Genomic DNA, 26,208 nt, shown 5'->3' with positions numbered 1-26,208 from the left:
ACTACCTGGCGTTACCATTAAAAAAAACCGAAACAGCCTACTTACACAACCACTCACAGAGGGCAAGTGTCACCACTAACTGTGGAGGATATATGAACAATGTTGGAAAGACGCGGAAAAGACGGCAGTCGTTGTCGTAATGCGGAAACGCAGCTGTGATGGTTTTCAGGACAAGGGTGGAAGCATTTTCTAAATTTCTAAGTTTGTAAATTACTCGCGTGGCACCATGGTTAAAGTATACCGAGCGTGGAAAAATGGCGCTATCCACAATCAACGGCGAGGCAGCTGAGGTACACAATGGGCTGTAGATGACAGGGGTGAACGATTGCTGCGAGGACGAGTACGGGTGCATAGACGTGTAACTATTTAGGAACTGACCGCCCACATGAACCGAAGAGTTGCCAACAGTGCCTCCTCAACAACCGTTAGGTGAACGTTGCTGCATATGGGCCTCCGCTGCATTCATGTGATTCACGCACCCATGGTGACTGCTGTTCACCGACGACGAATGCTGTAATCTGCACGCCAGTGCCGCAAACGGACGTCCACTGAGTGTTGACAGGTGGACTTTTCAGATGAACCACATTTTAAGCTCGGTGGCAAAGACGGGCGTTCGCTTGTACGGGGTGGAACGTCTGAAAGCTAACACCCAGTCACAATCGAGTAAGCGTCATGGCCTGAGGAACGTTTTCGTGGCAAACCCAGGCGATCTCGTCGTTCTGGAAAGCACAATGGATCAACACAACTATGAATCTCACCTTGTGGGCCATGTCCACCCGTACATGCAGTTTGTTTCTCCCTTGAGCGAAGCCGTCTGCCATCAGGTCAATGCAACATATCACACAGCTTCCAGTGTACGAGCGTGGTTAAAAGAGGACTAGGATCAGTCCACCGTTTTCCCATGACTACCAAACTCGGGTTTGAACCCAACAGGGAATTTATGGGTCCACCTCAACTGGTCCGTTCTCGACCGAGAAACCTATTGCAGACGTACACGGGTTTAGTTCTACAAGGCTCCACAGCCCTGTCAGTATCTTCCAGAATGTCGTTGACTCTCTTCCTGTACGTCTTGACGCGTTCCGCGCTGCAAAAGATGATTATTCAGCGCCGGCCGCTGTGGCAGAGCCGTTCTAGGCGCTTCAGTCCGGAACCAGGCACCTGCTATGGTCGTAGGTTCGAATCCTGCCTCAGGCATGGATGTGTGTAATGTCCTTAGGTCAGTTAGGTTTAAGTAACGTCTACGGAACTGATGACCTCAGATGTTACAGGGTGTTTCAATAATGACCGGTATATTTGAAACGGCAAAGAAAACTAAACGAGCAAAGATAGAAATACACCGTTTGTTGCAATATGCTTGGGACAACAGTACATTTTCAGGCGGACAAACTTTCGAAATTACAGTAGTTACAATTTTCAACAACAGTGGTGCTGCAAGTGATGTGAAAGATACAGAAGACAACGCAGTCTGTGGGTTCGCCATTCTGTACGTCGTCTTTCTGCCGTAAGCGTGTGCTGTTCACAACGTGCAAGTGTGCTGTGGACAACATGGTTTATTCCTTAGAACAGAGAATTTTTCTGGTGTTGGAATTCCACCGCCTAGAACACAGTGTTGTTGCAACAAGACGAAGTTTTCAACGGAGTTTTAATGTAACCAAAGGACCGAAAAGCGATACAATAAAGGATCTGTTTGAAAAATTTCAACGGACTGGGAACGTGACGGATGAACGTGCTGGAAAGGTAGGGCGACCGCATACGACAACCACAGCGGGCAACGCGCAGCTAGTGCAGCAGGTGATCCAACAGCGGCCTCGGGTTTCCGTTCGCCGTGTTGCAGCTGCGGTCCAAATGACGCCAACGTCCACGTATCGTCTCATGCGCCAGAGTTTACACCTCTGTCCATACAAAATTCAAACGCGGCAACCCCTCAGCGCCGCTACCATTGCTCCACGAGAGACATTCGCTAACGATATAGTGCACAGGATTGATGACGGCGATATGCATGTGGGCAGCATTTGGTTTACTGACGAAGCTTCTTTTTACCTGGACGGCTTCGTCAATAAACAGAACTGGTGCATATGGGTAACCGAAAAGCCCCATGTTGCAGTCCCATCGTCCCTGCATCCTCAAAAAGTACTGGTCTGGGCCGCCATTTCTTCCAAAGGAATCATTGGCCCATTTTTCAGATCCGAAACGATTACTGCATCACTCTATCTGGACATTCTTCGTGAATTTGTGGTGGTACAACCTGCCTTAGACGACACTGCGAACACCTCGTGGTTTATGCAAGATGGTGCCCGGCCACATCGCACGGCCAACGTCTTTAATTTCCTGAATGAATATTTCGATGATCGTGTGATTGCTTTGGGCTATCCGAAACATACAGGAGGCGGCTTGGATTGGCCTCCATATTTGCCAGACATAAACCCCTGTGACTTCTTTCTGTGGGGACACTTGAAAGACCAGGTGTACCGTCAGAATCCACAAACAATTGAACAGCCGAAGCAGTACATCTCATCTGTATGTGAAGCCATTCCGCCAGACACGTTGTCAAAGGTTTCGGGTAATTTCATTCAGAGACTACGCCATATTATTGCTACGCATGGTGGATATGTGGAAAATATCGTACTATAGAGTTTCCCAGACCGCAGCGCCATCTGTTGTTGACAATTGTAACTACTGTAATTTCGAAAGTTTGTGTGCCTGAAAATGTACCTTTGTCCCAAGCATATTGCAACAAACGGTGTATTTCTATCGCTGCTCGTTTAGTTTGTATTGCCGTTTCAAATATACCGGTCATTTTTGAAACACCCAGTAAGTACCATAGTGCTTAGAGCCATTTGACCCATTTGAATGATTCTTCAGTTGTTGACGGGTGGTCACAGTAAATTGAGCGGACTGTGTATAAAGACCGAATAAATTAATAACGGAAGTTTAGTCAGTCCACCCTGACTCTCGTTATGTCCTTACTGCTTAAAGAGTAATCTCTGTCTTACGTTTCTGTTTGTACTAGTTAAGTGCTTCATTCAGTCGGATAGCAAGCTTAGTTTTTATGATATTTGTAGAACCATGCGCCGTATTATTTGCTCCTAAAGAAGTGAAACAAGTGAAACTAAATCAACTGAATCGTCTTGTCGAACATCATGAGCTACTCGATCTGTCTGATGTCATCTGGAGAGGATAGGTAACTGTGTTCTTACTTTATGTTCCTAGAACAGGCCATGAATCCATCGTCCTAGAGTGAGTAGCTGCTATTCCCAACAAGTGGTAATGTCACCAGCACAGCAGTTCTTAACTGTCATTTGTCGACCCTAATGCCTGTTCTCAGACAGTGTAGGGCACCCGTGAAGGAAATTTGATATCAAACACCTGAGTGACCAAACGTTGCGTAAAATTCAAGCTCTTGGAGTCCTTAGCAATAAGGCATGACTGTAGCTACTGAACAAATTTAGAGCCCAAAAAAACGATAAGGCTATGGAACGTCCTGCTCACGCTTTATAAACTTACTTCCGTACCGTCTTTAGTACGACATCCATGCCATTACACGCCCGGATTGGCTATACGCAAGATCAAAGGTGCGGCGAGGATATTGGCGATATGACACGACGATTGTTCTCGTTCTGATTTTCGAGTTCGAGGCTATCTGGTCTTATCTCACCTAAAACCAACAGATCGCTTGCCAGAGGTCGATGATCAGAGTAGAGCGCATGTTGCGATCTAGAGACTGCAGTTGCGAGTAGCAAGTAATTCCATGTGTGTGTGTTAAAACTGCAATATCACAAACTGATGGTACCTTGTAACACTGTTATCCATACTATCTATAGTTGTCTTATCCAACTTCTTTGTCTGTTTTTACTTAATGTGACTTCTATATAACTATGTCCTTTGAAATAACATCCATGTAAATGTTTCATTCATTATTTGTGACCGTTTATGTAACTGAAATTAATGTGTAGATGTATATTCAAAAATAATTTCCTGTAAAAGATTGGAAACATTAAAACATTATTTTTAATACTGGTTCATGCATAGGGTAAGTAGGTTTGCAGTCACGTAAACCTTGCATGGAAGTACCTCACCAACAAAACTGTCTTGGCCAGCATAGGAAAGGTGGACCTGGCGGTCGAAAGCAAGGCGTCTTTGTGGCAAGAGTTTGTCGGTAGCTAACAGCAAAGTGTTTGCGTCTAGTGAACTCAACGAGGAAGGAAGAACTGCAAGACGATGAAATAGAACCTCGGATGTGAACTTAATTGGCTTATTATTCAAGGTATAATTTCTAAGAAGAGAATTTTCAGAGCTGGATTCACAGTAAGAGCCACGGATGATTTTACCGATTTTTGGTTAATAGCTCACAGTGTCACCAACTTCATCTCAAGTTATCTGTTCAATACTAAGAAATTGTGTGGACCACTTATATGGACTGTGTTCCGTTAACTTCGTGTTGTTCTTCCGTATTTTATTCTTGGTCGTTCACCTAGACTGGCGCCTATCCCAAGCGCTACCGTAATTCCGAGTATCCTACTTTATTGAACTTAAAAGCAATTAAATCTCTTAACAGAAGTTAATGAACTTACTGGAGTAGTGAAGTACACAATTATTTAGTAAGCATAAGTTTCGAAATAATCCATGTGTTTTCATAAAAGGATGATGAAAGTTTCATCAAAGTACAATTATTAAGAGAAGATTTAAAGTGTTCATTTGAAAGATTCTACTTATTGAAATCTCAGTACTGTATTACGGATATCTGCAAAAGCTGTGTTGATTCACGATAGTTACTTGCTAATAGAATTGAAGCTCCAACGTTAGGATTATTTATTGTGCAACTGTGGAAGTAACAGTGTTATAATTTCATGCATTATATAGTTAACGGTGCTTGTAATGATTTGAGTAAAAAAGTCTGTTACAACTGTTAGAATTCTTTGTTGGAGAATAATACAGGTTTCGCTAATCAAATCTGCATCTTTAGGCACTTCATTATATACAAATGAATAACATAACTTATCAGAAATTTAGCCATGCCACGAACAGAAGAAATAAAATCGATAAGGTCTGTGTAAAATATTCAACGTTTTAAATAAACCGGATAAAGTCATTCCCAACATTTATATCCAACTTCTCCAATAAAAGAATTCTTACAATCACAGAGGTCTTGTTATTGTAATCATGGAATATTTCGGCTGTACGAAGATGGTATCTGCTCTTTCGGGCATGAAACAAACAGAAAGAGCAGGAAAGTAAGACAAAATCAGAATTTAAGAGAGCTTTGGAAGACTTAAATCAAGTAACGATGACGGGATAGAAAACATTCCATCAGAATTTCGAAAATCATTGGGGAAAGTGGCCACAAAACGACTATTCACGTTATTATGTAAAATATATGAGTCTGGAGGCATACCGTCTGACTGGCCATCTGCAAGACCTGAGAAGTGCGAGAATATTCGCACAATCAGCTTAACAGCTCGTGCACCCAAGCTTCTAACAAGCTTAATATACAGAAGAACGGAATAGTAATTTGAGGATGTGTTGGATGACGATCAGTTTGGATTTAGGAAAGGTAAAGGCACCAGAAAAGAAAATCTGACACTGCAGTTGATAATGGGAGCAACACTAAAGGAAAATCAAGACACGTTCATAGTATTTGTCAAGATTGAAAAAGCGTTCGAAAGTGTAAAATGGGGCACGATGTTCGAAATTTTGAGCAAATGTTGGTAAGCTATAGGGTAAGACGGGTAATATGCAATACATATAAGAGTTAAGAGGAAATAATAAGAGTGGACGACGAAGAACGAAGTACCCGGATTGAAAAGGCTGTAGGACAGGGTTGTAGCTGTTCGCCCCTACTGTTCCATCTATCCTTCGAGAAATCAATGGCGAAAGTAAAAGAAAGGTTCAAGAATGGAATTAAAATTCAAAGTGGAAGGATGTTAATGATACGATTCACTGGCGACATTGCTAACCTGAGTGAAAGTGAAGAAGGCTTACATGATCTGTTGAATGGAACGAACAATCTGAGTACAGAATATGGATTCGGAGTAAGCCGAAGAGAGACGGACGTAATGAGAAGTAGCAGAAACGAGAACAGCGAGAAAATATCCGGACTGATAGTTACGAAGTAGATGAAGGTAAGAAATTCTACTCCCTAGGCAGCAAAATAATCAACGACGGACGGAGCAAGGAAAGACATCCAAAGCAGACTAGCACTGGCATAAAGGGCAATCCTGGCCAAGAGAAGTATACTAGTATTAAACGTAAGTCTTCAATTGAGGAAGAAATTTCTGAGAATGTACGTTTGGAGCATATCATTCTACGATAATGAAACATAGACTGTGGGGAAACGGGAACAGAAGAGAATCGAAGCATTTGAGAAGTGGTTTTGCTGACGAATGTTGGAAATTAGGTGGAGTGAGAAGGTAAAGAATGAGGATGTTCTGCGCAGAATCGGAGAGGAAAGGAATATTTTGAAAACCCTGACAAGATGAAGGGACAGGATGACAGGACATCTGTGAAGACCTCATGGACTGACTTCCATGGTACTAGAGGGAGCTGCAGAGGGCAAAAACTGTAGGGGAAGACAGAGACTGGACAGCACGCAGAAAATAATTGAGAAGTTGCAAGTGCTACTCTGAGATGAAGAGGTTGGCTCAGGAGACGAATTCGTGGCGGGCTGCATCAAACCAGTCAGAAGACAGATGACTCAGTGAAAGAAAAGAGCTTGTGTCTCTTTTGTTTGAAATTTTGCCTGAATATAATTCGTCCATTCCGTCGATGATGAATTCTACTTATGAGAGACAATCTAAGCATCAAATCTCTTACTGTTTGCGAAATTCATTTTTCTCAAGAGAATTTCGAAACAATCTGTACTCATTACGTTCCAATGGGACGCTTGAATAAACAGCAGATCATGGGTCCAATATAAATGTAGGGATGGAAGCTTCACCATTCACTCCCACAAAACTAAATCAAACAGCCGCCTTAATTCGTCCTTGTTTGTTGACACCCATTGACTGAAACTTTTGCATGACATTGTAATTTTTGTTGCCCAAACAAGTGTTTGTTCATTGATGTATTCACCCAAGTATTTCATCAGTGACAAAAATAGCTTTATAATCTTATGTTCGACTTTGTTACACGTTTGCACATTTTTATCATTTGGCACCATGGACACTCCTAAAACTCATACTGTTCGGATGGTAGCCTCGAGGATAAAAGCTCGTGCTATAGTCATTTAGTGAACCAGACGAAATCTCACTTTAGGATGAATGAAGGGAATTGCCTTAACGCACTCTATTAATCGCTGTCTTCCGTCGCGACATATTTAATACTATGGACAACAAATACTTTCTTTAAAAAGGAATCGTTGTGAAACGCGGTAACTATACATAATGAATTGGCTATTCATAAAGTGTAATGGGTGTTTACATACTTATGTTACATTAATTAAGATATAAAAGCTGAAGGAAAAGTCCAAAAGCCCGCAGTAGATGCAACCAGTTAAGTAATTTTTAATTTGCGTCTTCTGGTTTATATCCGTATGGATATATTTGTAAATTAATATTTTGATAATGGCGAAATGAAGCTACCGGAGATATTTTAAATTGCTGAGTGAATAGATTTTAGCAAGTAAGCAATATTAGGCGTACAATTAGGTAATTGAATATCCGTATATAATAAATACGATATGTAATTTAATACAGAAAGACGGTGTCATCAAAAATGATCTCTGATACCTATGAATACACAAGCACCCAGGTTTTATAAGACAGGTCTTCTACGCGTCCGATCGTAAGCGCCAAAAATGGTGTTGGTTGCAAAGTAGAAAAGTTGTTAGCCAAGCATTAAATACATCCATCAAGTTTTTATCTACACCACCGCGTACATCTAATTTACATCAAAACGACCTGAACATTCCCTCTGACGCCAAAATATCATCTTTAGATATTAAAAATATGTATACCGATGTACCCACAGACGAAGCCCAGAATGTTATTGCTGAAAATCTGATCACCAAAAGCAATCGTCTACGTGAAGAAATAAATGAAATGCTGAAGTTGTTAGGAATTATTATTATATTAGTATTACCAAAGTTCTATCTTTACGTGTACGGATAGCGGAATCTAATAGTTCGTGTGGAGACCAGAACTACCTAGCAGATCACTAGCCTTCATCTACAATAGACACACACACACACACACACATACACACACACACACACACACACACACACACACACACACACACACACACACGGGCGCGCGCGCGCAAATGTAACTCACACACACGACCGCAGTCTCAGGCCACTGAAACCACACTACAAGCACTAGCGCTAGTGCAGGATGGGAGTGGCGCCTGGGTGGGGTAAGGAGGAAACTGTGGCAGAGAGGGGGAGGGATACATGGTAGGGATGGTGGACAGTGAAGTGCTGCAGGTTAGTTGGAGGGAGGGGAGAGGTGGGGAGGGGGGGAACCAGCGGGCAAGGAGAGAAGTAAAAAGACTAGATGTGATGGTGGAATGACGGATGTGTAGCGCTGGAATGGGTAGTGACTAACGAAGGTTGAGGCCAGTAGGATTACGGGAAGGTAGGGTGTATTGCGTGGAAATTTCCCACCTGCGAAATTCGTAAAAGCTAGTGTTGATGGGAAGGATCCATATGGCACAGGCTGTGAAGCAGTCATTGAAATGAAGGATGTCATGTTTGGCAGTACGCTCAGAAACAGGGTCATCCACTTGTTTCTTGGCCACTGTTTGTCAGTGGTCATTCATGCAAAAAGCTTGTTGGTTGTCATGCCCACATTGAATGCAGCACAGTGATTGCAGCTTATCTTGTGGATCACATGACTGGTTTCACAGGTAGCCTTGCCTGTGATGGGATAGGTGATGTTTCTGACTAGATTGGAGTTGGTGGTGGTGGGAGGATGTGTGGCTTATCTTGTGGATCACATGACTGGTTTCACAGGTAGCCTTGCCTGTGATGGGATAGGTGATGTTTCTGACTAGATTGGAGTTGGTGGTGGTGGGAGGATGTGTGGCTTATCTTGTGGATCACATGACTGGTTTCACAGGTAGCCTTGCCTGTGATGGGATAGGTGATGTTTCTGACTAGATTGGAGTTGGTGGTGGTGGGAGGATGTATGTGACAAGTTGCATCTATGTCTATTACCGGGGTATGTGCCATGAGAAAAGGGGTTGAAAGCCGGGGTTGTATATGGATGGACGAATATATTCTGTAGGTTTAGTGGATGGAGGAATACCACTGTGGGAGGGGTGGAAAGGATAGTGGGCAGAGGACATTTCTCATTTCAGGGCACGATGAGAGGTAGTCGAATCTCTGGCGGAGAATGTAATTCAGTTGCTCCAGTGCTGGGTAGTACTGAGTTATGAGGGGAAAGCGCCTTTGTGGCTGGACAGTGGGACTTTGGGAGGTGACGTGAGACTGGAAAGATGAGGAATGGGAGATTTGTTTTTGTACAAGGTTGGGAGGATTATTATAGTCTTTGAAGACTTGATATATTTGTGCGATTACCACATTTGGTAGTAGGTACAGAAGGGACTTCTTGGTATGAAATGGATGCCAGCTGTCTAAGTGGAGGTGTTGCTGGCGGTTAGTAGGTTTGACTTGGATGGAGGTACTGATGTAGCGATCTTTGAGGTAGAGGTCAACATCTAGAAAGGTGGCTTGTAGTGTTGAGTAGGACCAGGTGAAGCAAATGGGAGAGAAGTCGCTGAGGTTCTGGAGGAATGTGGATAGGGTGTCCTCAATCTCGATCCAGATCACAAAGATGTCATTGGTGAATCTGAAGCAGGTGAGGGGTTTAGGATTCTGGTTTCTAGGAAGGATTCCTCTAGATGGCCCATGAACAGGTTGGCATAGGATGGTGCCATGTGGGTGCCCATAGCCATGCCCTGGATTTGTTTGTAGGTAATGCCTTCAGAGTAGGAGTAATTGTGGGTGAGGATATTGTTGGTATTGGCGACTGGCAAGGAGATTATTGGCTGGGAATCTGTTGGACACTGGGAAGGTAGTGTTCTATGGCAGTAATGCCTGGTTGTTAGGAAGGTCTGTGTAAAGGGAGTTGGCTTCAATACTGACGAGCAGGGCACCATGTTGTAAAGGGACAGAAACCATGGAGAATCGGTATCTTTTATATAGGAGGCTAGGTTCCAGGTAATAGGTTGTAGGCGTTGGTCTATGAGAGCAGAGATTGCCTGAGTGGGGGTAGAGTAATTGGACACAATGCTATGTTCCGGGTGGTTAGGTTTATGGACGTTAGGAAGCATATAGGAAATAGAAGTGTGGGGAGTGGTAAGGGTGAGTAGAGAGATGGACTCTCAGGAGAGGTATTGAGTTGGGCCTAAAGATTTGAATAGTGACTGGAGATCCTGCTGGATTTCTGAAATGGGGTCAATGTGGTAAGGTATGTAGACAGAAGTATCTGACTGTTGGCAGAGTCTTCCTACCAGGTAATCCTTGCAGTTCAAAACAAAAGTAATGGAGCTTTTGTCTGCAGGTAGGATTATAAGGTCGGGATAAGTCTTTAGACGGAGGACTGCGGCTCTTTCTGCAAATTTAATGTTAGTTTGCATATTAAGAGATTTAGGGAATGATGGTGAGTCAAAGTTAAAGCTTATGAAATTCTCCATCCAGCCTGCAGCACTTCACTCTCCACCAGTTTTACCATATATCCCTCCCCCTCCCCACCCCAGCCTCCTCCTTGCCCCCACCCAGTCGCCACTTCCATCCTGCACTACCACTAGTGCTTGAAGTGTGGTTTCAATTGCCTGAGACTGCAGTCATGTGTGTGAGTTATATGGCAAAAACGCCTTATTTGTGACAGTCTTTTTCTTGTGCCTGTGTGCGACTCAGCATCTCTGCTATATGGTGAGTAGCAACGTTTCATAGTGTTAATTTACAAATATTTCTCTGTAGATACACACCAGATGATGCAATTTAAAAGTGGCGAAACGAGTTGTGTGAGGCTCTGTCCTATTTCAATATACCCAGCCATTACAGACTATTGGACTTTTCGTTCAGTTTAGTATTTCAGATACCTTAATACGTATGTGGAATCACCTGTTATACTGTATGAATGGTCAATCAGTTATATGTAATTACTTTAGCCGTAGCTGCCCTAGTTTTAAAATTGTCTGTAAACAGGGTAACGCCTGTGTATGAGGTGGCAAGAACAGTGCTGCTATCACGTGGGTTGCGGGACTGTTGGCATACCGTTAGGCGTTCGTTTACACAGTATTCTACACAAAGGTCTAGTCGTCGCGGGTACACGGACTTTTTTTTTTTTTTTTGAGAACCTGTATTCGCAGTTGATGGTGTGAATATTACACTACCATCATCGTAAAGCTTTCATATGGATCATTAGTATAACTTAAGGAAAACTCCTGCAGTTTCAGGCAACAGAAACCACACTGTGAGCGGCAGCACCAGTGTATGATGGGAGTGGTGACTGGGTAGGGGTAAGGAGGAGGCTGGGTCGGAGACAGAGGGGAATATATGGTAGGGGTAGAGTACAGTGAAGTACAGTAGGTAGAGAGGGAGTTATGGAGTCACGTAATAATATCTCCATCACTCAATACGAGAAAGGAACGAAAGACGATAATAGTGATAGGAAGTAGCCCCGAAATGCACTGTACAGTGGTTTGCGGTTTGTGTATGTAGATGTATCTGGCGGTAACCACAATAGTTTGATAGTTCTCATTGTACCAAAAGCCAATACTCCGGCTGTTTGTGGAATACTTATGAAGTCCCCATGGAAGAATAGGTTAAGTCCACTTAATTAATAAGTGAGTTTAGGGTGCACTCTGATGGCCACTGTTGGTACTGCTAGGCAGTTAGAATGATTTTCAAATAGCAAAGAAAGTCATCGATACACAAAAGAGCTTTACTTTCAGTGCTAACGTAAAGAACTTTCTAAGTCGGTCTTCTTATGGACAGAGTGGGGAATTACAAATGTCAGATTAGTTAATTTGATCTTGCAAAAGTGATCGGTTGAGTTTGTTACATTGTGTTGCTTAGTAATACAAGGGGTATCCGGAAAGTGAGATCCCATCCAGCGCGAGATGGAAACTACAGTGAAAATGAGCATGGCCATCGATCGCGCCACTTCGCTCTTTTCAGTTCTGAGCGCACAGTAAGCACTTAATGGGAAATGTTTGATCACCAACAATAAAGCCCGTAATTTCCCGCCTCTGCGTTTCATCTCTTCTCACACCTAGGTTCGTAGACAATGTTTTGGCCCAGGTAACGAGCTATAGACCAGGGTAGAGAAATGGCGGAAATTACTGGCGGTTGCCTTCTATGACGAAGTGATCAGAAAGTTGGTACAACGCTACGACAAAGACGGGGCGGCGACTATATGGAGAAGTTATGGAAGCTGTTGTTAACATTAAACGCTTGAAGAATGCCTACGGAGACCCAGCAGTGAACAAAAGCATAGTGAGTCGTTGGGCGAGACTTCTATCGTCAGCTCAATACTTGTCCGGTAACATGCGTACCGGGCGGCCGCATATGTGGAACGTGCGAACACTCATTCAAGGTGGTAGACGGATCACAATCAAACATCTCGCTGCTCAGATGGACGCGTCTGTTGGTTTGTGCACCAACGTCACTGGACTATTCTTCCTCATCCACCCTACAGCCCGAATCTCACATCTTCCATCCGTTTGGCTGAATAAAGGATGTACTCTGCGGGGAACAGTGCGTGGATAACAAAGAGTTTATTGAAGCAGCAAGAGGTCGGTTCCGACGTCGACCAGTAAAGTGGTACCATGGGGGCATACAGGCCCTCCCAGATAGTGACGTAAGGCTGTCACACTGATCAGAGGTCAAGTTGTAAAATAAGATTTCCCGAGAGATTATGCTGAAAAATAAGGTTTTATATAAAAAAGAGTTGGAAATAATATGGTGTTGTGGAATGCTGAATGACACCAACCTGGTTCAAGAAAAAAAAAATGTGTCGTACTACTTATTGAACGCCCCTTGTAGTCATCTGTTCTAATTTTACCATCTCGAACCCTAATTTCGATAGACTCTTTAATCATCTTATTGCTGAAGAAGAAATACTGCTTAAGTATCTTGGCTTTGGTGCAACCTATAGTATGACGAGTTTTGTATTCTATGGTCGTTCATGGCTCATTTGGTGATGGAGCAGTAGCTCATGGTCGAAAATTCTTGCCAATTGGAAACATTGGATCTAGTGCGAACAAGTTCAGTTATTTTATTCTGGAGTCGACCAATCGGATCTTCCGTTTTCTTGTAAGTTGCATCATCAGAAAGAGTGCAGGAACGACGCCTACGTTCCTTAGGTCTTAATGAATTAACAGTCCACCAAATCCCGTGCTAATGCGGCATGGCAATCACTGGCGAAATGCAACGGCCCTAAGAGTGAGGTGCCGTGAACATAGCCGTGACTCTGAATTACAGCAGAGCACCAAATCAGCAGTGGACGGTAACATAGATTGGAACAAAAGCAAGGTTCTTTATCAAGATGTCCCGTTTTGAATTTGCATGATTAACCAGCACATTGAAATTAGGATCCAAGCCACTCTACTTAAGAAAGACGGATGCCTGCTACTTAGTGAGCTGTCGAACCTTGATGCAACAGCCAACCCACACACACGTGGCACTCCTTTATGTGCCACACTTGCACATATCTTGAGATGAGGACACGGCGCAGCTACGTTTTTATTACTGTGCTCTGTTTTTACGTTGACAGGAATACAAAGGTGTGGTTTATCGCACATTGTGGTTTCATAAACTGTACTCTGAGGATATGATGTTGGCAGCTTGTTCCCTTCGAGGTGAAAGTAATAAAAAGTTCATGCCCGAAGCTTTCATTACATTAAAAAGAAAACCCATACAGTGACCACCACAGCCAGTGACGATAGCGCAGAATCTGCGGTCCGCAGTTCGCTGCCATGGGTCGCCACCTCCACCGCCGCCACCACCCATCGTGGCAGCTCTATGGGCAATGATAGGAGCGGAAGAACGGAGAGGTCAGGACAAACGTTTACAAGACGTCGACCTGAGGTGAGCGGCAGTCGTACGAAACCACCTGAAGACAATAAGTCTGTTTGCTGAAATATCATGGAGAACTTACTAGGCGACCCGAGCGGACACCCGAGAATTCCATAATTTTTTCATCTATGTTTGTAAGCCCCTTTTGTAATTATTTACCTCCAGATGTAGCCCTTTCGTGCGAAACACCAACATTTTCAAATGTTTCACTGGGGCGTTGCGTTGCTCGTAGACCTCTAGCACGGAAATTGAGATTGATTAGTTTTCTTCCTATTACATACAGCTCAAAAAATGGTCCAGAATGGAGCACCAGAGAGATTAGTGCAGACGTATTTTCTGTAGCTATGGCGTTCATCTGGTCACTGCAGCTGTGGCGGGTCTGATAAATGTCTCCTGCTAGGTCCAGCTTCGCAGCGCAACTTTAATTTCGGTACTTGCAAGCGCGCTGCGACTCACCTGCGGCCGTGGTGACGAACTGGAGGTCAGCGTAGCTGTCGACCAGCCGGCGGACCACGCTGATCTGCTCCAGCGTCAGCTGCACCGCGTCCTTGTACTGCGAGTCGCACGGCACGTACGCCGCCCAGAACTGCGGAAACAGGCGCACCGGTTCCAGAGTACTGCAGCAGCTAGCCATCTCTCGTAGAGTCGTAATGGCACCATAGCTCAAAAGATTCGCAACACGGATGAGTCATGAAAACAGGAAATATCAAATCTATTTTTTATACCTATAAATTCATCGTATTATGACCTTCAAACATTCTCTTACATCGGACCATGGTCTCACCCACAAATATTTCGCATCAGTCTTTAATTAAATAATAATAATAACCAAAAAAACCAGCAATTTTAAAATAGTCGCTAACAAAGACTAAGTCAAAGTTAGTTTCAACGTGGAACCTGCACACGCCTTCAAGATCAATGTTGGGTAAAGAGAAGACGAAGGACTCTCTTCATTACTATTCAAGTGCTTCAAAAAGTGATTAATGACTCAAACAATCTATCATTTATATTAATCAGCAACTCAGACAGAGTAAAATTAAAGATTCCTTGCCTTGGTTTGGCAGATGTCCTGGGAATCTTGTGACATTACAACAAGCAAGAAGTAAACTCAACCCTTAAAAGAAATTGTAGAAAAAGTTGGTTAACAGATGCCATTCGAAAATACTAAATGTATAACTTTGCAATAGACAAGCACCAAAATCTATAACTATAATGCAAGGCAAAATCAGACGAATTTAATAATTTAAACACCTCACTGAAATCATTCATGAAAATGGAACTAGACGAAAGTTAATGAAGTTAGCTATGGAAAGTAGAAAAATAGATTGTGTCCTCATGCAAATGCATCTCAAAACACATCAGACTGAAATACAGCCAATGTGTCACCAAAAAAAGTTTGGCTCTGTACTTCACGAAAACTATTTCTGAAATGGAAAGAAGTTACGGGAAACACTGGAAAGCGAAACGAAAAGCTACAAGAAAAATCTTTCGACCAAAATGGCCTATCGATGAATTCAGGCAAAGAAGCAACTTACAAATCAAACAGTGCACTGACATTCAGAGTGTCGTAAGACAACTAAGATTAGAATTGCACGGTCAAGTCAAAAGAATGAAACCACGTGGAATTACAAGACAGACGTATTTTATTAAACCTGGATTAAACCAAAACATAGGCAATTTAGATCAAAGAAAAATAGCACAGATCTCATAAAAAGGTATCCAGACTCGGAAAATAGAATTGGTCAACCTAAAATTCAACAATAGAAATCTGACCAGGGGATAGCAGCCGCAGAAAATCAGGGACCTGTGTGTGAAACAAAAGAAAAGGTCAAATAACAACAGCAGTAACTGGTATGAACGGATTCGGTAAAATCAGTTTGCATATAAAGGACGCCAATTTGAAAAGTGAACTGACAAGGAATTAAAAACACTAGTAATACTAATACTATTAAAAATACAACAGAAATCAAGGTAGACTGCCTCAACTAGGGTTTTTCTGGAATGAGAAACGTCTTTAGGAAAACAGGGTACTTGGCTGTGATGGCGTAAGATACTTTCACAAATCGCAAAGAAGAACAGACAATATTGTTGTGAGTAGACATAGGAGGGGCAGTCAAATTAACAACGAACACCAGTTACAACTGGGCCATGGGATGATTCCATTCAAAACTAATCACCACATGCGTTAATTCATTTATTCCAGTGGGCTACGATAAGGTCGATTGCTGTTTCGTAGAACGTTGTCTGTCGTCTACGGGTCAACAAGCTGATTCACTCTTCCTCGTACAACTGAAACCGATGTCGACGCTTGCTTTTCTTCAGGTCACCGACAGCGAAATATCATACACTGAAGGATCTGGGTTGTGTTAAGAATGTTGCAATGTTTCCCAACCAAAACGTTGAAGCATAGCCTTCGTTTGAATGGGAGTATGGGAGAATGCGTTATCTTGCAACAGTGTGAATCAATCCGACAGCATTCCTGCTAGTTTTGACTATATGATGCGTCGCAAAGTATCTTCATAGCGCTTCACATTGACTGTGTTACCACGCCCGAGGAATTCGACGAGCAGGGTCCCCCCTGCAGTCGAACAAAAAAGTCATCATGACCTTACCGGACTTTGGGTGAGTAGTTTCAGATTTCTTTGGCGGGAGAAAGGCGTATTTCCATGTGTTGGATCTGCCTTTCGCCTTCGCGCTGTGGGTTGGTGTCGGACGGGATCATTCTGCTGCGCGATAGTGCCAGCCCCTACACTGCCAAACGGACAAGTACCACACTTCAACTATTTGGTTGGGAAACTCTGTAAGATCGTCCGTACAACTCCGATCCTTCACCGTGTGATTTTCACATTTTGGCGACCTGACGGAAGATATGTGTGGACGTCTGTTTCAATCGGAAGAGAGCCGGCCGGTGTGGCCGTGCGGTTCTAGGCGCTTCAGTCTGGAACCGCGTGACCGCTACGGTCGCAGTTTCTAATCCTGCCTCGGGCAAGGATGTGTGTGATGTCCTTAGTTAGATAGGTTTAAGTAATTCTAAGTTCTAGGGGACTGATGACCACGGATGGTAAGTCCCATAGTGCGCAGAGCCATTTGAACCATTTGAGCGAATCGGAAGAGGAAGTGCAAGAGTGGGTGCGATTGTGAATCCGTCAGAGGCCGACCGTGTTCCACAAAACTGGGTTTGTCCATCTCGTCTCCCAATGGGATAAATGTGTTAAGAGTTGAGTGATTAGTGTTGCAAAGAACCATTCCATGGTACCAGTGTGGTGGATGTTCGGTTTTCATTTGACTTCCCTTCATACAGGGTGAACATTACTAAAACCGAAAAACTGCAGTGATAAAGTGTCCTGACTGGGAATGAAGGGAAAAAAGGTCCTGTAGCATGTGTTCGGGGCTGCAGCGTTGACTTACGGTTATTAACTGCCACACTGCGTAAACGTATGGAATGGGCTTAGAGATCTACTCGGTAGATTTCCTGTATCTTCACTGAGATGTAATTAAGGGCTCTCCCTCCCAGCTATTAGAAGACCAAATTTTTCTATGCCTGAAATTAATACTGCTTTATTAACTATCACAGCAGCTCAATTTTATGTGTCCGTTTATGTTGAATGATGGTAGTTTATATGTTAATTTTTGCTAATTTCTAAGATAATTTGCAAGCGATATATGTCGAACGCGCGACTGTCACAGCGCCAGATGTCGACTTTGTTTACAACGCTGGCACAGAGTCTACGTCAAATAGTCGCGCTCTGAGCGCTGCCATCGCTTCAACAGTCAACGGTCACTGAACATGGCAGTGATTATTCAGATACGAAAAGGAAAATGTAAAGAAAAACTAATATCCCTCTCCTACTGATGTTAACATATAAAAATAAAATCTCAGTGCAACGCAATAGCGGTATATATGATTCGCAGTAGCAGAGTCGTAATCGCTGAAGATGGGATATGAATAGTGACCTGAGGTGTTGAAGTTCTGAAGGAACTCATTACTAGTATATTCGCATGCGTAACACGGACATACTGAAGAGTGATGCTTTGCATCAACGGTAATTCGTTACAGAAGTTTCTTTGCGGATTTCACACACACTTTGATACCAAAAAAAAACGGCCCTTTTTTCAACCTTGGAGATATTTTTTGTTGCTGCTACAGTTTACCTGCTTCTGCGCGCCATATATTCATTAAAAAACCTTTCAGCAATGTTTTTGTACATGCTAGCCACAAGGGCGGATTCCGGATGGGGGAGGAGAAGAGGGGATTGGAGAGGGCGATCGCTCCCGGAAGGTGAAGCTAAATTAAAATCAAACGGTAATTCTTTTAATCTGTGCCAAAGTTAAGCACGCCAATGTAGAGTGTTGGTCAGTGGATTTAATGTTTAATTCAGTGTTCCTCAAGCCATATTAATGTGCACGAGAGAATGTACTACCTATACTAGTGACTTGTGCTCCTCCTCCAGTTCGAACTGCGGGCGCTAAATAATATTAGTAGGGCTTATATAGCTGTCAGAATATTATATGTACACTTTGGCAACTGCTTAAAATTTTTAAGTATCAAAACAGGTTAAAACAGTATTTTTTGAAGATTTTCTTCCTGACCTTTCAATGAGAGGTACCCTCGGCCTTCTTTGTCTTCTTGGCAACCGCCCCCATCCACAAACTTCATAGATCCACCCCCGGGGTAATCACTTGACAGTTATGCAGTAGCGGTTACAGCGGAGTCTGTCTCACTGATTTTGATATACTGCCGTTGGCAACAGGACATCTAGTGTCGCTAGTCTTCTAAAGATAAGTGAAGCCAGTGCAATGTCGATTTGTACTATTCTCACATGGCGTGAGTTGATTTTGGGATTGAGCATGTTTGGAAAATTGTCTACATTGCTGTTGGCACCATCATCTATTCCCGAATCACGATTGTAAGAATTGCATGGATTATCACGTGGAGACTTCCTGTTCTAATTATATTTTAAAAAGGTTGCAAAAGAACTAGTATTAGAATAAACACAGAGTTCGAGATATTAACGTATTAGTTTAGTGTCTTCCTGGGTTAACGAATATTCACTGGAGACCGCTATTTCGGAAACGGATTGTCCACCAACAATATTTGTGATTACTGTGGTTCGTGAGGCATGTTATGTGATTGTGACTAACGACAGTGTTTCTGTAGGTTGTGAAAGCACGGTCGTAGAAGAAGATGAATCGCATATCATAATACTCAGGTACAGGGAAGGGCGACGTTGGAAAAATTATATTGAACAGAAATGGGTGTATGGAGTACTGAAAGGGAGTCACGTGTGTGCTTTGTAGATAGGGATAAACGGACTTTTAGTCTCCCTTATTAGGCTGCTGTTCTTGTTAGGAACTTAAATAATTACTGACCACTGGATATCTTACCACAGTTTGTACAAAGAATTATTTGACCACGAATTTGCCAACTTTTCAGCGGAGACTCCGTCGGTTCATACCCAGAATATCTAGGACCAGTGGAAATGTCTGAAATCCTCTATTGAAAGAGAAGGCCGATCGGTTACCTGTACTTCTGTAATCTTCAGTTCCTTGGACAAAGAGTTTCTTGTGAGAGTCTCCCAATTTTTCTGACAGATTTAGCTAGAGTGTATCCTCACTACGACAATAAAGGACTGTTCCCGGCTGCATACGCAATACACAGAATTGTTCTGGATGAAAATCTGGATGAAGAGTAAGCGAGGCGTAGCGCCTTACGTCGTGCCTATTGAGATTTGCCCAACGGTGAAGAGGCGTGCCGTATGAGTCATGTGGAGGATAGGTGGCGGCTGATGCTGAGTGTACGTAGTTTCTATGCCACGTGGTAGACGTCACTAGCTGACGGACAGAGTTAGGAGCTGCAGCCATAAAACTGACATTTTTATTTGCCGTTCTACTTGTTGATCTTTCTAATTGTTTGGTAATTGCCATTACAATTGTGCTTAATTATGAGAAAGAATGAAGGTATGAAATGTTTTACGTAAAGTTTTTATAGTATACACTGAAGCATCTGGTCTCGTGACGAATGTTCGAGGAGGAGGTGTGTGTTAGTCATTCGTTCAGGGAATTTGATTTAAATTATTTGATCAGTTTGTGATAGTGGGGGAATGAGATAATGACTTCCATAAAGTAGTTTTGTCAAAAGGAGTTAATTTTATATTTGTGGATTTTTCTAAATTTACTCATGTCAGTTTACTCTTTTGATTTAGTGACACATTTTGAGTAGTTGTGTATAAATGCGCGGGACTGTGAGGGATTGATTCTGCTTTCCGATTGGCTGTGATATATCTCTGCCAGTCAAAAATCAGCATATTCGCCCGTAGTTTGGGAACTAGAACTATTTTGTGCAGTCAGATGAGTAGAGTCAGGGCTTGGATCTCATAGTTGAAATGGCTCTTAGCACCATGAGACTTAACTTCTGAGGTCGTCAGTCCCCTAGAACGTAGAACTACTTAAACCTGACTAACCTAAGGACATCACACACATCCATGCCCGAGGCAGGATTCGAACCTGCGACCGCAGCGGCCAAGCGGTTCCAGACTGTAGCGCCTAGAACCGCACGGCCACCCTGGCCGGCGATCTCATAGTGATCAGATTTATTGATACGTACTCCTTGGAAATTATTAATATTGTGATATTTCGATACTAAAATGTTTGAGGAGAGTCATTAATGTGGAAGAGTGTTCGATTTAAAATTCATAATCTTTGGTGACATGTTAAACAACTAAATTCTGAACGGCGTGTTGGTTACTTTCAAAGTGAACATTTTGTAAGGTGAGACTGATTATAGCAACATCTAAGCGAGCTATTCTAAAAGAAACAAACCGTTTCTAAACCTTCTGTGAAGGGTAACTAATAATTACCACAAGCTAGCAACGGTTAGGAGTGATGTGTGCGTGTGGACTTTTCAGACTTCGTACAGCTTAGAGTAAGGCTTGGTAGTAATGGATGTATGCAGGCTCACGGTAATAGAGTGAGATTTTAAACAGATAAATACTTTCATTAACTATTATTAACCTTACACCTACGAAACATTTCTTTAGTGCGACTTGTGGTTACGAGATGTACAGCTGCTTTTTTTCTATAGCTTTTCTCGGACGAGAACTGCATTTCACTAAAGGAGAGATGCATGTGAGTATATAACAGCACCGCACCGCGCCGCCGCAAAAACTAAGTTAAATTAGAATGAAATTTTCACAGTGGAGTGTGCGCCGATAAGAAACTTCATGTCAGATTAAAACTGTGTGCCGGACCGAGATTCGAACTCGGGACATTTGCCTTTCGCGGGCAAGTGCTCTACCAACTCATCTACCCAAGTTCTATGAAATATAATTTCATCATTGGGAGACGCTTATCTTTTGTCGTTGTTCCCAACGCTGCGAACAAAATTGATAATTGGCACCGTGACAACCGCGCACTATATAGTGATCTTGGGACTAGTCCAAATTTTTAAAATCGATTTCAATATGTGTGTTTTGAGTTTACATAACATCTCTGTTGCTAAATATACATTTAATATACACAACGACGACTTCGTAAAGGCACGATCGAATAAATGGGTGATCCATTATAAGCTTAATAATAAAGTTATAAATATAGTCCTGTTTGGTGCTGACCACAAAATCTTAGTGGACTAAGAAGATAAATAACAGAGAGCAGTTTGGACGTTGAACAAAGTAGCAAGGAGATTACAATATTATAAAATCTAAAAGTATAGCTAAGATAATGGCATTCCGTTTTAAGAAGCATTTACCAGCAAAATTAATAATTGATGATACACAGCTAGGACAAATAAATAGTTTGAAATGCCTGGGCTATGAAGTCTCTTATGTCACACACAATGATCAAAAACACCAACTGCAAAAATTCCAACAGCTGGTAGGTACTACACAAAGAGTAAGAAAAGAAACAGTACCAAAAATTTATAAAATGATTGCAGTACCATTTGTAAAGTATGCGTGAGAGACTTGGACTCTAACAGGTAGTTAGCGCAGGAGGATCAAGGCAGCACAGATGAGACTCCTAACACCTCTGGGTGGTTTGAAATTAATAGATCGAATAAAATAAGTGAAATATGGAATGAACTGGGTGTGAAAAGTGTAAGTAGGAAAATAGAAGAGTACAGAAGAAATGGCATGAACACACTAAAGGATGTCAGGAGAACGAATATATAAACTAATATACAAATATACAGGTCAAGGTAAAATGGAATGATGGGTGTCCGAAGAAGAGACTGAAAGATGAGTTGCGTTCTACTTGAAATGGGAACGGATAAGGATGACTAAATCTAAACTAGATGATGGTGAGACACTGCATTGTTGTGCCCTGCCATGTGGTTCACACGCGTAGTGAGTGAGTTAGCAGTACTTGGGAATACTGACCTGGGCTCCGACGTGGCCCTTGCGCAGGCGCGGCAGGTCGGTGTGGGACCAGGCAGAGCTGGACCAGGGCGCCACCTGCCGAAGGTCGGCCGACAGGTTGAAGCGCGACAGCCGGTTGTGCAGGAAGCTGCGCAGGTTCCACGCCAGGTCGTTGTGCCTGTACACCGAGACAACACAACCCGCTACAGCAGCTGACATCCATCATGCATTGCCACTCCCATGCCTTATTGAGGAATCACACTAAAGTAATGAGCATGAAGGGGAAAATTCGTTCACGTATAACACAAAAGAAGTCCGTAAACAGTTGAACTGGACGTAACTGCTGTATCGAAGAAACAACGATCCAGTCGTCACGGCACACAGTGGCCCAACTCGCTTCAAAACGTGGACAGAATAGAAAAGGAAACAAGTGCTCGTTCCTACTTCAGTGTCACCAAATCTTGTGCACATTGCACTGGTGCTTACTTGCGCAGTGCTCTTGTTTCATTCCAGTCTCATAACTATGTGACACGTGCTGTGACAGTCCTCGGCAAACAGTAAATGGGACAATGATGTATTTTTTCAGATATTGTTTGTGTGGGCAATTTAATACAAGGCTAGTCGTCAGGATAAAGTAACATGGGTAGCACACCAGAAGGTATGCTTACGACATTTTTAACAGGTTTAATGGCGTAGATCGACTTAAATCATATTTCTACCGTGCGGCAGTGCCACATAGTGAATATGCGTCCCTCACTATTTCAATTATCTCACAAACTATGAGCTGCACATAAAATGTCATTAGAAAATTTTGTAAAATTTTTAGGAGCTATTCTAAATTGTGATCGTTTTTTTTCCACACAATGGCGAAAAAAAAATTACAAGATTAAAAATGTCCAGAGTAATTTTTTTTGTTGTTGCAGAACTATCCAAATATTGTACAGATAAATCTAGAAATGTCTATCAAGAACTTTGAGAAAAATGTATATGTCTCGGAAGTCGATTGCCAGGTTTACCGGGCTCACAATATTCTGCAATAATACCCGATGCCGACATCAGTGAACATAGTTTCGATGCACGAATATGCGATATCGAAGCTGCTCTGTAGCCTATTGGTCGTCTGTCTGAAGATGCAGAGGAAACTCGGAATAAGAGTATCTGCCGTTACTGAGAATATTTTACACGCAAATATTTCCGTGAGAAAACGATGCGTTGCTTCTGGCAACTTCATATCTATTCATCTTGAGAGTCCAGAAAATCACAGTTGTAGAAGATAAACATATGCCACCTGAGGTAAAAGATCGGCTTTTCGAAACTCCTGGTTAGAAACCGGACAGCGATTCTTCTCTAAGCAATGATGTCAAAAGCAACAAATGTGGCCATTATTTCGATTTAAAAACGCAAAACATCGAATCAAACATTTTAACAGGGTAATGTTGAGTTCTAAGTCGTTATCAGTAACCTCGCAATACTTTCTACCTGACGTTTTACTATAATGCGCTAAATTTATAACTTTTGATTCTCCAGATTAGATCTGCAATTTTTAGTTGTGTTTTCAGACATCCGATTCCTAATCGGCGATCCAAATAATGTAAAAAGAATACAGGTTTTTCTTTCATTTTGTATCTATTTTTGTATTATGTCCAGGTTTCGAAGCGATACGGCTCATTGTGCGTCATATTACGCGAGTCCGACGTCGGCAGAACTTTGACTTGTCAGAAGGATATAGGAATAGGTTGGTTGAAATGGCTCTGAGCACTATGCAACTTGACTTCTGAGGTCATCAGTCGCCTAGAACTTAGAAGTAATTAAACCTAACTAACCTAAGGACATCACACACATCCATGCCCGAATCAAGATTCGAACCTGCTACCGTAGTGTTCGCTCGGCTCCAGACTGAAGCGCCTAGAACCGCACGGCCACTCCGGCTGGCGTAGGAGTAGGCAGTCGTTAAACTGTAGAGTGGCAAGTTATCAAGATTTTACCGGGAAACATCGCTTCTGCCAATGTCAGCTAAGAGACAACTCCTAGTAAATGAATTATTTTGGTACTAAGTAAAGTAGTGTGGAGGGAGCGGGGAGAATACGACCTACTTCATTTACCATCCCTTCCCCCCTCCCCCCCCCCCCACATACACACACGCAATTTTCACCTAGTGTTTTGTTCCGTCTTTCGTGACGTCGTATCCAAAGGCAGGCAAAATCCTAATCTTCATTCCTTCCTCTTCTGTGCCTTTATTACTTTTATCCGAACGTCTTTTTCTATACAGCAGGGGATAATTGTGTGTGTCACAACGAGAAGAAAGTTCCAGAGTACCACACAGGAGATGTTGCTAAATTTATGACATGTAATTACAGGTCCGAGGTTTCTTTATACAAGTCAAGGCTGGACACTACCGAACAAGACAGTTAGAGAGCGGAAAGAGCAGAAACGGAACTTCTTAGAAATGTGGCAGGTTCATCTTATTAGACAGTACGATAAAGCAGGACATTAGAAGGGAAATGAAGACATTTAGCCTTAACGAAGAATAAAAAAAAAAAAAATGTATTGTAGAGCCGACAACATCTACCGCATGAACTGTTAAGAACCGTGTTTTTTGCCCCCATTTTGTCTGTTATATATTTATCAAGTAATAGTTGTAACAACACATATTTCCGGCAAAACAATTCAAATTTAGGAAACCATTCTGGTCTGAATAATTCTAAGTTGTTTAAATTATTACTTGAGAATGACGCAGTAGCCAAAGCCATGTCTGTAATACATAAAGTTTAATAGAATGCTTGGCTTCCTTAAATACTACTGGACTGACGACACAAATAAACAGAAAGTAACAGAAACTTCTGGGAAAAATGTAAGGGACTTGTGGCAAAAAGAGTCCGGGCTGAAATTCCAACATTTTTACTAAATTACGAGCAGAAACATGGAAGAAGAAACGCTGGACGATCGAGAAAAGCATGGCTGGAGAAATACATTGCAGAACGGAAGAAAGCAGACGGGTTTAATCACTGATGATGACGATCACGATGATGATGATGACTAGCTTGTGCTTGTTGGCGAGGGGGCTGATAGTTCTACGGTTTATTATATTGGTCTCCACTCGTTCTTCTGAAGGACTGTCTTTCCCGCAGACGTTCTGTAGATAATTTAGAAAGTTTCTTTACTATTCATTGAGCTTCAGTTGTTTCTATTGGAAAGTGGTCATGCGTCGAATATCTGTCTATACAACACACTGGCGGATTACTTTTTCGATTTGCTGGCTACAGTGATGCTGGAGATGGAAGTAACAACCTCTTGGAAATGAGACTACCAGGAACGTGAAAAAAATACAACCATTCCCTTCCTCTCCCTCCCTCAACTCCCCAAAAAAAATCAGCTTTACTCCATTGAGAGGTGGTACACTGACTGTCGATTTACTGCAATGTCAAAAGATATCCCCTTTCTGAAAGCCGTACTGACTCTGATTCAGCCGAGTCAGCCTTGTGGACGATAAGCCTAAGGCAGAAAAGCCTTTCTTGTATTCAAACCAGATATGGCTGAAGCGAGATCTTTTGTTTTCCCCTTAGTTGGTGTAGTTAGTTATTTTACTGCCATACTCAGTTTTGTAAGGCACAGTTGCAGTAAATATTCTGAAGAGAAGACTTGCCCAATAAAATGAGTGTACCGATAGATATTCCAGCTGTATCGTGAAAAGTTCCAAGAGCAAACATTCACTGGTGTGCAAAACCTCAGGATGAAAGTGACTTTTGCACGATGTATCAGTGGCTAGCTCGATAGAGCTTCAACAATACATAGAACTACTAAAGTATAGTAAGGTACTGTACAGTACAGTGC

The 26,208-nt window shown here is 42.4% G+C and overlaps 1 protein-coding gene across 1 annotated transcript in view; it reads right to left on the bottom strand.

Annotated features, from left to right (window-relative positions):
• The window catches only part of LOC126278918 (dipeptidase 1-like), a 620,416-nt gene that overhangs the window by 322,823 nt on the left and 271,385 nt on the right, over positions 1-26,208 (bottom strand). The window contains exons 5-6 of the mRNA XM_049979193.1: positions 22,399-22,555; positions 14,480-14,609 (exon numbers count right to left, since the gene is read on the bottom strand). Of these exons, the coding sequence (XP_049835150.1) occupies positions 14,480-14,609; positions 22,399-22,555 (287 nt within the window). The remainder of the gene's footprint in view (positions 1-14,479; positions 14,610-22,398; positions 22,556-26,208) is intronic.

The sequence above is a fragment of the Schistocerca gregaria genome, chromosome 6 (assembly GCF_023897955.1).
Source record: "Schistocerca gregaria isolate iqSchGreg1 chromosome 6, iqSchGreg1.2, whole genome shotgun sequence".
In the NCBI taxonomy this organism is placed as follows: domain Eukaryota; kingdom Metazoa; phylum Arthropoda; class Insecta; order Orthoptera; family Acrididae; genus Schistocerca; species Schistocerca gregaria.
The sequence above is the reverse complement of the archived record's forward strand: the minus strand, read 5'-3'. Positions and strand labels throughout refer to the sequence as shown.